The 16,751-nt window shown below is 50.4% G+C and overlaps 1 protein-coding gene across 3 annotated transcripts in view; it reads right to left on the bottom strand.

Annotated features, from left to right (window-relative positions):
- Pemt (phosphatidylethanolamine N-methyltransferase) overlaps positions 1 to 16,751 on the bottom strand; it is an 84,983-nt gene that overhangs the window by 16,576 nt on the left and 51,656 nt on the right. For all 3 annotated transcript variants that reach the window (XM_003465895.5, XM_063242527.1, XM_063242526.1), the window contains exon 3: positions 3,606 to 3,721. In XM_003465895.5, coding sequence (XP_003465943.3) covers positions 3,606 to 3,721 — 116 coding nt within the window. The remainder of the gene's footprint in view (positions 1 to 3,605; positions 3,722 to 16,751) is intronic.

The raw sequence follows: 16,751 nt of genomic DNA, 5'->3' as shown, positions 1-16,751 counted from the left end.
GCATGCCAGGTGCTTACTGTCATGGGCTCTTAGATCCTTCTGGGAACAAGAGTCTTCTGCTGGGTGGCTCAGGTCACAGCGGCCATGGAGACCAGATAAACACAGCCTATCTGAGGCTGGGCCTTGCCTGTCTGTAGGTTCCAGCCAGGCTCTTCCTGTGGCTCTTGTGTCATGGGAATATAAGGGGGACCCATATTTTTATTTTTGGAGACAAGGTCTTGCCATGTAGTTCAGGTTGGTCTTGAACTCACTATGTAGCCAAAGTTGGCCTCTAACTTGCAGTGATCCTCTTGCCCCAGCCTCTCAAGTGCTGGGATTATAGGTGTGTACCACCACATCAGGCAGCTGGACCCAGCTGAAGGCCAGCACTATGAGCACAGTCAAAGAAAGGCCCTGGGAGAGAGAAGTAGGGCCCAAGCAGCCAGGCAAGTCTACTTGTACAGCTGAAGGTGGTGTTTTTGTTTTCGGGGTTTTGTTGTTGTTGTTTTGGGTTTTTTTTTTTTTTTTTTTTGCTAAGAATCAAACTCAGGCCTTATGCTTTCCAGGTGCTGAGCCACTGAGCTACATCCCCAGCCACAACTAGGGGTTTAGAGAGGGTTGGAGCTCCAAGAGGTTGAAGGTCATCTATGATGGAACTGAGCTTCTGAACTCAGAGTGCAGGTTTATTCACTCTGCGTTTAGTCTCAAAAACTTAATTATCAGCTCTAGGTGTGGCTCTGGTCACATCCCCACCAGCAAAACAAACTCAGATCCTTAAGGTCCCTCAACAGAAGTGTCCTTCAGTAGGTAAGAAAAGATGCCCAGGATCTGTGGGGCTGGGCAGGAGCCTACAGTGGCTGCAGATAGGCAGATAGGCTTAGGCCGAAGATTCTACAGCACGTAGTTGAGGCTACTCTCTGCAGGTAACAAGAGAGGAAAAGACAGACCAAAGGTGAGTGGGCAGGAGCCCTGTGGTGACAGCAGGGTAGAGGTGACCAAGAACTGTAGCAGCACGGTGAGTGAGGGGAGCCTGACTCGCTGGGTGGGGCCACATGGCACGTAAAAACCAGCTTCAAATGGCAATCACTCTTGTGACTGTGGAGGCCTGGACTAGAAGGCCAGGGGCGAATGAGAGAGCAGTGTAGTCCAGAGAGGCAGGGGAAGGAAAGCTAAAGTAGGGCACAGGTATCTGGGGAGGGGGTCCCAGGGCAGATCCAGCCTGTGCCGGCAGACTGAACACGAAGATGTTGGAAACTACCTAGCATGATTTCTCGGCTTCCAGCCGGAGCAAGTTCCCTTCCCAAGACAAGGCTGGATAGGGAGTCAGAGTTGAGCTGAGCCACAGAGAAGTTCCAGGGACAGAACACACAGAGCCAATAAGAGGGCTCAGGTCAGGGACCACGGGGCTTGCCCCATGCCAGCCTTGGACTCTATTGATGAACTGGGCTCAGGTGTTCCCTTGAGGAAGCTGCTAGGATTATGGGGCCCCAGGGACAGCCCAGCATGTCTGCCCATGCCCAGCACAGTGATGACTGCAATCTGTGGCCTTGGCCAGTGTTTCTACATAGTCACCTGGTCTGGCTCAGGGCCATGAGGCTATAGGACTCTGCCCATTCCTCCTGATGCATGCCCAGCCCAGAAATGGGCCTCACATGCTTTCCAGCTCTGTGCATCTCTCAGCATCACTGCTTCTGTAGGGACGCCCAACCTGCCAGCAGCCACAGCCACAGCCTCTCTCAGCAGATGAGTAGGGTTTGCTTGGGGTCTAGAGGACCTGTGTTCTCATCTGAAGCAGCCTAATGTCCCATCCTCTATAAGGAGGGACAGTCCACAGGTGGTGTCCCAGGTGGCAGGGTTAGGAAGAGGCCCATGTCCCTCTCCTTTAGACTGCTATTCACATGAGCCTAGCCTGGTGCCACTAGGACTGTCCCGACCATCCAGCCTAAAAGGGTCAGATCTCTCCTCGCAGTGCTGTGATATCCTGAGCAGACCAGTGCTTCCTACCATACCTTATTTTCTTTATCTGTTCAATGGGACAAATGTCAGAATGCTCACTAGACTAGGCAGTCAAGTAGCTGGTCAGTTTGCAGGCTATGATGGCCAGGAGGCCTTAAGTGCGAACTGAGAGCCATGTCCTTGCCTGTCCTGGGATGAGGGAGGCTTCTGGGATGTTCCAGCTCAGGCTGAGTGCCAAGAGATCACTGCCTCTGAGAACCAAGACCCTTGAGATGCCCACCTAGCCTGGAGATGGCAGGCAGCCTCAGGCTGAGGGGCAAAGAGGCACAGACCACAAGCCAAAGTCCAGCAGTGAGGCTGACCCTTCTCCTCTCCCAGCACATGCTGTGGTCACAGAAGGGCAAGTTCAGACTCTGATAACAGAGAGGGTGACCTGCTTGTGGGGAAGGAAGCCCGAGCCAAGTGCTCATTGAACCTGAGTGGGAGGGTCTTACCCGTCACCCTTACCCCCCAACTCCCACCAGCTTCCTACCCACCAGGCACTGGGCACTGAGCATCAAGCAGGTCACTTCTTGTGTGCATCTTGGACCTGGAGAACCCAGTAGGCTGAGGAGAGTGGGGAAGGTTAGACCACCCATGCAGACCTCATCGCTAGGACCCAATAATCCCAGCAGCTTCCCCAACGGTATACCTGCAAAACAGCCCCAGTGTCCAGTCCCTTGGGAGTGTGCACAGGGCCACCAGAGTGTTCCAAACTATCTAGGCAGGACTCCCCAAGCCACTTTCTCATGTTTTTATCATTGTTTTGCAGCACTGGAAATTGAACCCAGAGCCTTTCCACTAAACTGCACAACCCAGCCCTTTTTATTTTTTATTTTGAAACAGGGTCTTGCTAAGTTGTCCAAGCTGGGCTTGAACTTGACGTCCTCCCGACTCAGCCTCCCAGAATACTGGGATTATGGGCATGCAGCACCACCCCTGGCCACTTCTTCCTCTGGGCCACATTCAGCCCATGCGCTGTCTGTAGCTTTCACAGAATGGAGACTGGGGAGAGACTGGAGCAATGACATGGGCCTCAGGCCCAGAGAGAGCCAGAACCACAGTGAATCCCCACCCCGCCCCCAGTGTCTGACACCCTACCATCTTCCCTGCACAGCAGGGACGGAGGGCCCGCCTGGCCAAGGCCCGACCTTTATCAGCTAGATCCACTCACTTGCTTTGGCCTTCTTCATGGATGGCAGGGAAATAACATGTCCCAAGACCACAGAAGGACGAAGCAATTTTTAGACACTGGTTCAAGCCTGGACAGTCTGGCCCAGGCTATGGGGAGCTCCCATCCAAGGCATGTGCCCCTGTCCTGGCACTCCTTAGAGATGGCTCTGGGTATGTAAATATAGGGACATCATCCCCTTTGCTCCTCCTTGACCAACTCCTTACCTGATAGAACTGCCACATTCATTGTTCCCTTCCTGAGGTCACGAGGACTCCCAAGCTGACAGATCGGTCAGGTGGCTTGCCACGGTAGAAGAGTTTGAGAACAGAGTTCCCTGTGCATTCAGGCACAGTGTGCTCCCTACTTTCTAATGGACCCAGTACAGCCCTTCATTGCCAGTGCTGTGCGTTCTCACAGGGACAGCAGCCTGCATGAGCAGGCCAGCCTGGGGGCTTACCAGTGTGAACGGAGGACATTCAGCAGCAGGATGACGGCACCCAGAGAGTAGCAGGCCAGGTATGGGGATCTGAAGACACTGCTCAGTCTGCGGGTTCTATACTCCCATCTTGCAACCTGCACCCAGCAGAGAGAAGACATCAAGATGTTAAGTGTGCAAAGAGTTGGGGCAGGATGAGGGGAGCAACCCTCTGTTGTTCCCAGGATCGAGCTTTCAAATCACACGGGACACCTTCTGCGTTGCCTCCAGCAGCTATTTCCACTCCCAGGAATTGGTGCTGGGGATCGAACTCAGGACCTTGCACTTGCCAGGCAGATGCTTATGCCACCGAGCTATATTCCCAGCCCCTACCTCCATGGGTTCTTAGGAACTTCCATATCTCATCCAGTTTGGATGGACCAGGGCTTGTGGGAAGCAAATGCCAACCAAATAACCACGAGCTCATGGAAGAGGCTAGTTCTAAACCAGCGATGGCAAATCTTTTAGAGGCCAAGTGCCCAAACTGCAACCCAAAACCCATCACTGTAATTAAGCCTGAATATTGAGCTTTTAATTTAGAAAAAACAACTCATACAACTTGTGACATCATCGCAAAGAGGGCTCTGCATACGCACCATGGATTCATCACCTCTGCTCCAGACCAACACATGAAGAAGTCATTCCAGAAGTCACAAGGGTCCCTTCACACAATTCCAAAAGGGCCCCAACAGACAAGAAGTGGGAAGTGAGGGTCACCAAAGGAAGGCCTGGGACATGGCCACCTTCACAAGCACCGCCCAGGTTCAGACTTGCACCTGCCACCATTGGGGACACCCACAGAATCCATCGCAGGGCTAAAACTAAAGAAGGGAAGCCCGTCACCCCCACCAGAATCCATCCAAGCCCTTCCCTGAGGAACAAACCTCCAAATGTGTACCTTTTAGACACAGAAGTGTTTTGTTTTTACCAACCATTCATGTTTGGGACTTCCATATGCAGCAGCTAGCAGTGGCAGGTGGCTCTCAGGCCCCTTTAGGAGCTCCCTGGCCTCTGGTTCCCTGCCAGCAGGTTCTGGCCAGGCTGCACACTGCCTGGGGCTCCCACTGGGCACCTGGCCCAGTGCATAGATGGATGCACAAGTTAAAGGAAGGAGAAGGAGGCCAAGAAGGGTGCAAGACGGCAAACGCAGTCTGGGGTTCTGATGACATGAGCGGGTCACCTTTGTAAGCTCTGAAAATGAATTCATATCTACATGTATGTGCATATGGAGATGGCCCCCAACTTAGGGTGTGCTTCAATTTAAAAATTCTCAACTTTATGATAGTACAAAAGAAACATGGTTTCAGTAGAATCTGTACTTTAAATTTTGAAGTTGGCCTTTCCTGGGCCAGAGTTATGTGGTACATGTCTCTCTTTGGATACTAGGTGGCAAACGACAGCTCTGGGCCAGCCTGAGAACACAAATAACTGAGCTGGTCGGCTTTTTGTGAATATTAGTATTCAATACCTTACATGGGCTATTCAATTCTTCCTGATAAAATACACTTTGCTGGATGATTCTGGCCAACTGTGGGCAAATATGAATGTTTGGAGCATGTTTAAGGCAGGCAAGGTTGCACTATGATGTTAGTGGTTACAATGGGTTTATTAGGATGTGGCTCCCTTATATTTGAGGAGCATCAGTTAGGAAGGGTCAGGAAGGCCTCTGCAAGTGCTGAGACAAGAGTCCTGGGGACACTGATAGTGTAGTCCTGGGGCCATCAGGGCCAGAGGGATTTGTCCCAATTCCCAGCGCTCCTCCCTGGTACCCAGCCCTGTTTCCCAGCAGTTAAACAACCAGGGCGTGATCACCAGTTCCGGGTTCTACAGAAGTGTTTGCCCAAGGCCACTGACTTCATCTCTGCCACTGAATGAGTCCCAGAGCCCACTCTAGGTCTGTCCTCAGAGTTCCTAACCACTCTGGGAGGGGTGAAGTGGCATGAAGGGCAGAGTGAGTCAGGTTTTATAGAAAAGGGGACAAGGGAGGAACTCCTTCCTGGCCCTTCCCCTCAACTAGCTATTGGCACCGTTCTCCTGGAAAGTAAATAGTCCTTTTACCTATCTGGGCAGATGGCCTCTGCAGACTGTGGACCAAGTGAGAAGCTCATGCTTACTCAGAAGGGAGAAGAGCTGGAGGGGCTGGGAGAGGTATAGGATGCTGAGGTCCACAAGGCCCCGCCTGCAGCAGGCATCGCCAGGCCAAGGGCCAGAGATTTCACACATTCAGGGTCCCTCCATACTTTTAAAAAAAGTTTATATGAAACTCAGAATGATTTTTACTTGTGTAATCATTACCATGACCTCGTTCCAGAATACTTCTGTCACCCCAAAGAGAACACCATCCCCATCAGCAGTCATTCCCAGCCCCTGGCAACCACCAACAGGCTGTCCCTAGGGATTTGTTATTCTGGAATGTTTCATAAACAGAATCATACAATACATGGCCTTCTGCATCTGGTTTCCTTCACTTTGCATAATGTTTTCAAGATTTATCCATGTTACACCATATACGAACTTCCTATTCCTTTGGGGGGGGCCTGATTATTATTCCATTATATAAAGATGCCGTGTTTTGTCCCAATCAGCTGCTAATGAACATTTGGGTGTATACTTTTTGGCTATCATTAGTGATGCTGCTGTGAACATTCATGTCCAAGCTTTGTGCGCACGTGTGTTTCATTTCTCTTGAGTATATACCTAGGAATGGAACTGCTAGGTCCTATGCTAAGTCTATCTTTAATTTACTGAGAAACTGCCAAAGATTTTCCACAGTAGCTGTGCCATTTTACATTCCCACCAGTGAGGGACAAGGAGTCTGGTTTCTCCACAGCCTCTCAAATATTTGTTATTTTCCACTTTGTAAAATCATAGCCATCCTAGCAGGTAAGAAGTGGCACTCGTGGCTTTCATTTGCTTTTCTCTGTTACTTTATGAGGTTAAGGATCTTTAAAAACACTCACAGCCATTTATATACTTTCTTTGGAGAAGTATCTTTGGCAAAATGTCCTATACCTATTTTAAAAACCAGATTTATTATCTTATTGTTGACTTGTATTCTAGGTATTAAACTTTTATCAGATGCATGATTTACAATTATAATCTATGCATTTTCTCTTTGCTTTCTTAATAATAATATACTTTGAGGTACAAAAGCTTTTTCATTTTACATGCAACACTGTTGTGTCTTTTAAGATTCAACCCAAATCAACAAAGCTTGCCCTGGTGCCTACTGATGGGTGCTGGCATCATTTCCAAGCACCGCTGAGGCACTGAAAATGCATAAACAGCCAGGCCTGCCCTCAAGGGGCTGAATGCACTACAACTCAATGAATTTGGGAGTGAATCCCTGCCAGGGTACCTCCCTCTGCAGCACAGGCAGCCAGGCAGGTTGGCTCTGAATCAGAAGTGGTGACAGAGTAGCCTGTGGGGTTTCATCTGGAGAGTACTGGGAGACAAGGCCACCCTCCCAAGCTGCAGAGAGCACTCCCCAAAGTGCCTCTGCCCATCAGTGGTCTGATGTGCCAGCCCTAAGGAGACAGCAGCTATCAAGCTGGAACCTGGACTGGAGTAGCAGTGATGATTGTGTCCAGGTAGAAGTCTGCAGAGGGGGCTCAGGAAGGGAGCAAGAGTCAGTGACTATTTAAGAACTTTGAGGACAACTTCTCTATGACAATGTATTACTAATAAAAATAACAACCATCAATCCAGCATTTACAATTTCACAATGCTTATGCTTTAGTTCACATGGTCTCAAACTAGCTCCACTCACAAGTGGGGAGACTGAGGCTCTTGGAGTGACTTCTAGGGCCCTGCAGCCAGACAGAGGCATGGCAGACCAACCTGTTGGCCTCCTGCCCAGAGCTCTTGCTAGCCACTGAGGCCCAATCAGCTCACTTGCTTTTCAAATGAGCCAACACTCACACACCATGTTCTACCAACTTGTGATCATGTCTTGCCTTCAGAGTCCACTAGTGTTTCCCTCCCAGCTGATGAGGTAACACTTTCAGGACACTGAAGCTACCGCATCCCTGTATCTGAGGTGTGGGACCCTGCCTCCTAGCAAACCCATATCACAGTGCAGTCCGGGTATGGGGATCATGCTCCCTCTACCCTCAGGGGAACCAGTTTATCTCTTGGGGTCATTTCCCATCTGCAGAATGAGGAAGGCAGGGTCAGCAATCCCTGAGCTGCTCACATCCCATTTCCTAGAATATGGCTTCAACCTTTCAGAAACCCAAGAGGCTAGGGACGTGACTCAGAGTGAACATTTACTGAGCATGTGAAGGCCTTGGATTCAATCCCCAGCCCTAAAAAACAAAGAAACTGAGTACCTGCTGGGAGGGACAGAGAACACAGCATTGTCCATCTGCATTTGGGAGCAGGGGTTGGGGAGGGGGCAGGAAGGCCTGGAGAGGATTTGTGGAGGATGGAAATATTCCAAGTCTTGATTGGGGTCACAGTGACAAAGATGCAGACCTCTGTCAAGAGTGAGCAACGGTACATTTAAAATGCACGCACCATAACATAGTACAATCCCTGGCCGCTCTGCCCCTGCCGAGTTGTAATTCGACTCTTGTCATTTCAAGGCAATCAATAATCAGCAGCCAGCTCAACTCCCTGAATCCAAGGGTAATTTCCCTCTCTGACTGACAGCTCCACTGTCCTCTGCAGGCAGCCAGCTGCACACTTCATCCAATTAAGGAGCCGGAAGCAGGTTGGCAAGCACGATGCCAGGGTGACTGCGAGGGGCTGGGCATGGGTGACGCAAGTGCCCTCAGCACGGTGGGAGGCAGGATGACCAGGCTCTGCTGTCACTGCTCCTAGTTTTGCTCATCTTCCAGATTTCTAGAATCCATCTTGCTCCCAAACCACCTGGCAAATACAGCATGCCCAGGTAAACTGGACTGGCAGATAAGATAGCACAGCATTAAGGCTAAGTTATTCCAGTTCTCCCATGGAACTTCTTTTCATACTTCTTTTAAAAAAACCAAAACTTGCTCTTTGCCTAAAAGAATATTTCCCTGGGACCCTGGAGCTCTGTTTGCCCCAGCAGCCTTGTTTGAAGAGAGGACACCCCTGACCGGGGGTCACCAGCTTAACTCTGCCACAGTCAACCATACTTCCCTGATCCATTTTCTTTGTTACGTTTTAGATCTCTTGCACAGGCTTTACTCCAGGGCAAAAAGTGAAAACAGAGGCAGAAGGAAAGTGGAATGGGTAGAATTCCAGGGACACATCCCTAAGGTGACTGCCACAATCAGCTGAATGTCTATATGTAGATCATTCAATTGCCCCTCCCACACACAGCTAGCTAAACAATGCAAAACACAAGTCCACATCCCGCTCTCAGGGGTCAGAGCAGGGGACGGGTGGGCATCATGCCCAAGGGACACGTGAGATGAATGCCTCATCTCTTCCCTGGGTTCGAAGCTCTAAGAACAAGGACAGCATCTGAATCACTCTAGTCCCCCACAGGTGACAACGCCAGCCTGGCTTCAGAGGAGGCAGGTCTGCTCCTTCCTGGCAGTTTCTAGGGACCTATCTGGGCACTTGATGGCACCAAGGCACTTGATCCTTGGACTCCAACAGGGTCAAACAGGTAGCTCAAAATGTGTTTTAGTCAAGCTCAATACATTCAAACTATATTTGTGGCTGGGGATGCCGCTCTGTGGTAGTTTGCCAAAGAAAATTGAAGGCCTGCATTTGATTGCCAGCTCTACAAAAATAAATACATAGCCCAAGAATTAAACATTCTGTATTTTCATATTAAAACCCAGACTTCCAGTTTGTGGTGAAACATCTTTATAATGAAACACTGGTGGGCCTGCCACTCTGTCCTCCCTCTGGTGGCCAAAGCTGGTGGCCACCCTTTGCAGATGGGACAAGAACAGTCTCTCTATCCCTTGGACTCAACTCACTACGACAGTTTGGACCTGGTATCCACAAAGAACCATGTGTTAAAGACTTGGTCTCCACCATGGCACTACTGGGAGGGAAGGTGGACCTCCAGAAAGCGAGGGCTAGTGTGACATCTTCAGATCTTTGAGATGCACCCTCAGAGGAGATTGTGGAACTCTGGCCATTTTTTCCACTTCTACTTCCCTGTCATGAGATGAGTGATTTTGTTCCATCACACATTCATGCCAAGATGTGATCGACCCAAAGCCAATGGGGCCAGCAGACCAGGAGCTGAAAGTTGCAAAACCAACCATTTCTCTTTGTCAGTTGATTATCTCAGGTATTTGGTAGAATAATAGTGGTTTACACCCTCATTTATGTGAACTGAGACCACACTTATGTGAGCCACTGGGGTGCTGGAGGCTTCTGTGAAAGGGTCCCATGAGATGCCTGCCAAGGAGTTGTGCAGGCCTTGTCCACACATACCAGACACTAACACAGCTTGCTGTGGGTACAGTACAGCACCCTCACACTCCTAAAATCTCCAGTAGTGTGGCCATCACTACATCCCAATCACTGCATCACTCTGAGACACATCCCTCCACATCACCCATTTATTTACTCATTTATCTACCCACTTGTCCACCTACCCATCCACCTATCTACTCTTCCACTGATCCATTCACCCACCCATCTATCCATTTATCCATCCAAGCATGAAGCACTCCACCACCTGCTTCTGCCATGATGTTCCTTCCTTCAAGCCAGTTGACCATGGACTGAACTCTCGGAAACCATGAGCCAAAATAAACTTCTCCTTAATTTGTGGATGTCAAATACTTGTTCCAGCTATGGGAAGCTGACCACTATACTGATTAGTCTGAATAATAGACACAGTGGTAGAAGAGCCATTATATTATCCAACTTCTGTATATATTATGCATTTTTCATAATAAAATGTGAAAAAGCAATTCAGACTGCACCGTTTACTAGTTGGGTGAACTTGCATATGTCTTCAGGTTCCTTTAGGGTCAGGGTCCTCAGTGAGTCAGGAAGAGCTCTTTCTTCCCTCAGGTTTGGTGGGCACTTTGTCCAGTGCTTAACCAGCCCTACAGCCAGAGGTGGCAGTGGTTCCTCTAAACTCTGTCCCTGCCTTTGACCTCAGTCCCTAGAACACAGTCACCTTCTCTGGAGGGGGAGAACACTGATAGGACAATAATAACCACCATGCAGACATCACAGCACTTACACTGATTCATGCATATGCCTTGCCACTGAGTTCATGCGACAGTCCCAAGAGGCACAATAGATCATTGTACAGAAGGGCTTGCCCAGGACACAGCGAAGGAAAGGATTCAAACCCAGGGTCTGACTCCAGTTGTGGTCCATCATGGAAATAGCCAGAGACCTGGGCTTTGACAGAGTAGCTTTACAACAACACCCCTCTACCCCTAGAAGCCTGGTATCTTCCACCCTGCCATTGCCCCTCAGCACCATCTTGACCACTCTTCACCCATAGAGATGCCACACAGGTATACTTGGGGAGTGCCATGTGTCCTCAAAATCTTGTAATAGAACCCAGCTGGCTGGAGAGTGGCATGGCCACTGAGTCTAAGACCCCATTTCACTAATATCATTTTCCCTCACCAGAACCCAAGCCTCTGTCCTTGGCTTCACAGGCCAAATTCAAAGGTCTCTTGCATCTGTCCCTGGGTTCCCCAGGCAATCTAGTGCCTTGGGTCCAAAGCACATCCAGGTACTTACCAACCTGTCCCACTTGGCTGGGAACCTGGGGACACTGTCACCTCCATTAAGTATTCACTCCATCTGCATTCCCTGCTAAGAACAGATCCATACAGGGAAGTTCAAGGAGGCATGTCCTCACCCTCCAGCTGGCTCCCATGGGCTTGATCAGAAGATCATGGCTCAGAGCCGTCCTTTCCTGACCAGACAGGAAAGTCACTGGGGCTTACTTTCGTCCATACTGCCCCACAGGAGTGACTACCATACCTAGAGCCATACACCAGGCAAGGATCCATGCTGCAAGCTCCCATGCCAGCTGGCATAGCTCACTGTCCATGCAATTCAATGTGGCTGGTGGCCTGCTTGGAACAACTATCATATGCCCTGACCAGAGTACGAACACAGGCCACTCCTGATTCCTGAAAAATGTACCCAAAGCTGGCCCAGGAGCCAAGCCCAGACAGTCCAGGGATGTGTGGCCCCACTCTACGGGTCAGCCCCACATCAGGTGCTTCCCAGCTCAGGCAGGGCATACGCATGTAGTAAGGTTTAGGGTAATGACCACGCACTGGCTTCTTTCCCTGTGTCCTTCCAAGTATCTCTGGGCCCCAGCTCGTAAAGGTGCTATGTCCCAAATGTTGGTCCAGGCCTCTCTGGACAGAAGGGATGACATCCTTAGAGACCCACTTTGATGCTGAGCCCCATGAGCCCATGATGAGGATCCCAGGCGTGATCCTGGACCCTTTGCCTCTCTCTTGCCCTGCTGCTGAGATTCCCCAACAGGGCAGATACTGCCACTGTAACTTCCCACTAGCTTCCACAGGATGACTACAGCCAGAAATGACAGGAGCCACTTGGTCATAGAAAACTGTAGCTCCACCCAGTGCACTGACCTCTGACCTAAATCCACACCGGACCAGCAGCCTGCAGTTGCCTTTCTCACGCTGGCCACCGGCAGGGTCACTACACGAATTCCCACCTGTCCATCAGTCACACTCTGCATCATGGCTACCTCTTCTGGCCTTGATGCTTGTCTTTTGAGAGAAAACAGGAAAAAGATAAGATAGAGTGAGAAAAAGAAGAAAGCTTGGGGTTGGCAAGACAGACAAACTGAGGTATCCAGGAGGCTTGACCCAGGCACCTAACCCTGGAAAGGGCAGGGTGGGCAGGACAGGCCACTGGGTCTATACCCTCATCCTACTTCCTATCAGGTAGCTTTGGAAGAGTCACTTACTCTTGCTGGGTCTTGGTCTCCTGTGAGGGCTGTGTAAGGTATGGCACTGGGTATAAGACCAGTAAGTGTCCTTGTGCCACCCAGCCTTCCAGGTGACTCAGGGGATGTTTGTTGATATAGAAGATGATCATAGTGTTATAACTAGGGTGGGACCTCATTCTTGTGTCTAACCTGTCACCTCTAGGGAAGATCTGAGCAAAAAAGGCTACGCAGTGATCGGCCAGAAAACAGGAGGGGCTAATTTAGCTGTTAGGGCCCAAAGGGCAGGCCATCCTCACTTCTATCCTGGGCTCCTGCGTCCTGTATGCAGGAGAGCACCAGACCTAGTTTCTATAAACAGATGGGTGACAGGAGTTGCCTAGAGACACAGACACTCAGTCAATGCACTATGAAGCCCCTAAAAAAGACAGTTCCCTGCTCATGTGCCCAGAGAGCCCCGGGCCAGGCTAAACCAGGACTGCACATTATTGAGGCCTCAGGCCTCACTGAAGCAAATCAAATATATATTTTTAATTTCCTTAATAAACGCAATAAAGGGGAAAGGAGAGCTAACTGCTTTATCAAAAGGTTCACTCTGAGATTCATTTAAATCTGTGAGCTTTTCTACTTATATTTATCCTGCTAGATTTATGCACAGCTTTTTTAGATTTTTCTTTTTCTGTTAATAAAACAAGATCCACCTGTTCAAAGCTACTGGCAAAATAGTGACTCTTCAACTATTAACCAAATACAGTGCCACCTTCTTTGGTCAATATTGACATGGACTTCAGCCTGCCTTGAAAGGAAACTTCAAAGTAGTTGGTGCCCAGCAGAGTGGTTGTCTGGATACAAGGTCTGCCATAGCGCTGGGCTGAGTTTCCAGGCTGGTTTCCATGGGCATTACAGGTGGGCACAGCCAGCCAGCCTTCATCACCATCATCAGCATCGTGATGCTAAGAGTGCCTACCGTCAGCCAGCTCAGGTTCTGGTTTTGTTTTGTTTGTTTTTTCTAAAATGATTATATTGGAAGGGAGAGACTTTAAAAAGACGTAAGTCAGATGTACTGAGGCAAAATTTAAAGCGCAAAGTATCCTTTTAAATGTAGAGCAACATGTCTGTGCCTATAAAAAGCCCCCTGAGCAGCTGGGCCCTCTGGCCTGTGCTCGGCTCTTTGCTTTGCCTCTTAGAGGATACCCCAGAAATGCAGTCTCATGGCAGCATGGCAATGTGTCCCATCAGTCACAGCCTGGACCTCAAGGGCCTGCACAGAGTTCCATAGTGTGCCTGCCACACATCTGGCAGAGCTATGCCCCCAAGTAGGGTGGAAGGCTACTCTGCCGTGCTGCATAGAACCGCGGCAAACATCCACAGATGGGCTGCATGCCCACTTCTCCTGCTATTGGCTGAGCCTGTTTTCAGCTGTCTGCCCAGGTGGCCGTAAGGTTTGAGCTTCTCAAGGGATACACTGCAGGAGAGCTGTCCTCCTCATTCTGGGCTCAGGGGTCTGGGCCTAGCCTTTCACTGAGGGTGGGGAAATCCACCCGGTGTCCACCATGTCCCTCTGCTGCCAACCCTCCATCCCCTGCGTCCCACTGACCCACTGACCCAGGAGGCAGACAGGAGGTGTCTGTGCTGCTGTACAGGAGTGACTGTCCAGGTCTATGACATGCTGACGGCCCAGAAACAATGAGCAGTGCCTCATGGAACAGCAAGAAACAAGGCTGAGTACTAAGGAGACACAGCCTCATGGAAACCTGAGCAGAGACTGGAAGCAACTAGCAAAGGGAAGGTGCCAGAACTTGTCCAGCGGTGGCAATGTCCAGGCAGATGGGGTGGTGGGGGTGCAGAAGGCTGGCAAGAACCCTGAGGACTCCTGGGTGAGCAGGACAGCAGCAGTTGCCTCTCCCCAGTCAGGCAGCAGTCGGTGTGGGATAGCAGGAGGGTGTCCCGAGTGGATTCAGCTGACACACAGAACAAGCATCACTGGAAAGTTGCATGGGCCTCCTTGAGCATCCTCTGAGCACCCCATGTCATACAGCAGGTACTCAATAAACGTTCACCAATTATAAATTTCCAGTGGGTGAGAGGTGAGCCCTGTACCTTGCATTTATGTATCCTCTTTCCTCTTTCCAACCACAATTGCTGGTGTTAGTGTCAGCACCTGCTGAGCTCATAAATCTTGACAGTAGCTGGGGATTTAGCTCAGAGGCTCAAGCACTTGCCTTGTAAGCGCAAGGTCGTGAGTTTGATCCCCGTTACCAATAAAATAAAATAAAAAATAAATCTTTACACTGAGGGCTCAGGGCTCCACTGGAAGGAGTATAGACCCACTGCAGGGGAATCTGGGCCATAAGTATACCTGACTGGTCAGTCCTACCCAGAGGATGGCTGCTCAAGTCAGTAGGGTTATGCTCAACCCTGCTCTGCATGGAGTGGCACTAGGCTGGGTTCTACTTCCCAGAACTCTGCAAAGTCACCTCGAGTCAGCTGAGGTTCCTGATCCACAACTCAGACTCCCTGCCCTCCTAATTCCATAGTTCCCATGATGGAGGCTACTCATGCCTGGGAAGCAGTTCACTAGGGTGAGGGCATGTGGCCATGGAGATCCACCATCTCCACAGGCAAGTAAGGGAAACTCAGCTCCCACATGGGAGGCTCACAGGAGGTCCATGGACCACAGGCTGTAGCAGCAGGGGTATGGGCAGACTTAGACGCTGTGGGCCTTCATCTGCAGGGGCATCATCCCCCAAGCCCAGCTACCTAGAAATAAGAGGAAGCCATTCACTGAGTGTGGAATCAGCTGGACCTGGGCCGTGCAGCAGCAACCAGAGTGCCTCCAGGCCTTCAGAGGTACATATTGTGATATTCACTTTCCAGGCAAGGATGCTGATCTTCAGAGAAACAAAGCCACCAGCCCAAGAACACACAACTCCTTGAGACAAGGCAGGGCACTATGCCCAGAGTGCTGGGCAGTCCAGCTGTACCTAGGGTAGCCAGCTTGGTCAGCCACTGCAGAAAGTTTCTGAGGAACAAGTTGCTGGGCCTAGCTCCATGGCCATCCACACAGGCCATGGTTAACCGGCTGCCCGGCACTGCTTCCAAGGTCTTCTGGGGCCAGTAGAGCCCCCTCAGTCTGATAAGGGCACAGCTAATCTTGTTATCCTTTAAGGCAAGTGAAGAAAGCAGTTTGCCTAATTGAGCTCTCTTGCAGTTAATCCAGATACAGGGCTGAGGCCATGATTGTGGGCTGATACCAGCAGGACACTGGCTGGCACGGTGAATCTCCTCGGGTAAGCCCAGGTGAGTGCACCAGGCACCCTCAGATCACCCGTGGTCTCCTTGGTTACCTCTGCAGCCTCACCTCAGGGCCACCTCCACCAACCCACCTGGTGTCCCTGGGCCAGGAGAGGCCTGTCTCTGGGCTGATTCTCAATCCTTTGCCTTCCAGAAAGAATGAGCTGAACACACTGAGCCTCAAACAGAAAGGACACAAACAGACCCAAAGCACAGGCTTCCAGTGTTTAAGTGGGACTGTCTTTCATGGAAGAAGAGAAAAAAATAATTTGGGCCTTCATAAACAACAAGTGACAAAGGTACTGGCAATTTGACCACCTTCCAGGTTTCTGGGCTTTTTTAGTACACAAGTTTGTCTGATCTTCCTCAGGGCTGTGAGAGGTGGCAGGACTCAGAGTACCACCCTCGTCTTCCTGAGAAGTCAATGGCCTGCACACAAGCCTGTATGTAATACAGGGGCTCCCTCAGTTGGGGTGCAGGGCCTAAAGGTAGATGTAAGATGACAGGCATGGTGCTTCAGTCCCTGAGAAGCCGGTCTCAAGTTCCCTGGCACTGGAAGGAGACTGGGGCACAACTCTACCCTTTCCTGCTGCTCCCCGGACTGGCCCCTTCCTACCCTCAAACCCTATGTTGCCCAGGCCAGCATCACTGCAGAGTGAGTTAAGATGCTGACTCTTGAGAAGCACCCAGACTGCTGAATCAGAGCCTGCTGTCTGCAGCACCCAGGGGTTGCAGAGACGCTCTGAGCCCTCTGCCATGCTCCAAGGGCCTCTCACATGCACTCCAGGACTGACTCAATCCTAAAAAGTCTGTCCCTGGGCCAGAAACTCCTCTAAAAGAATTCCTGTGGCCCTTCGCTGGTTATCTGACATTACTCCCTACTTTGATTTGCTCAGGCAGGTGGCTGCTGTGTGATCATGTTCTCATCTTGCAAATGGGACTCAGCACAAGTCCCAAGGACAGATCTATACCAGGACCAT

The sequence above is a fragment of the Cavia porcellus genome, unplaced genomic scaffold, assembly GCF_034190915.1.
Source record: "Cavia porcellus strain 051 isolate PalLab524CR breed Dunkin Hartley unplaced genomic scaffold, mCavPor4.1 scaffold_32, whole genome shotgun sequence".
Taxonomy (NCBI): Eukaryota; Metazoa; Chordata; class Mammalia; order Rodentia; family Caviidae; genus Cavia; species Cavia porcellus.
The sequence above is the reverse complement of the archived record's forward strand: the minus strand, read 5'-3'. Positions and strand labels throughout refer to the sequence as shown.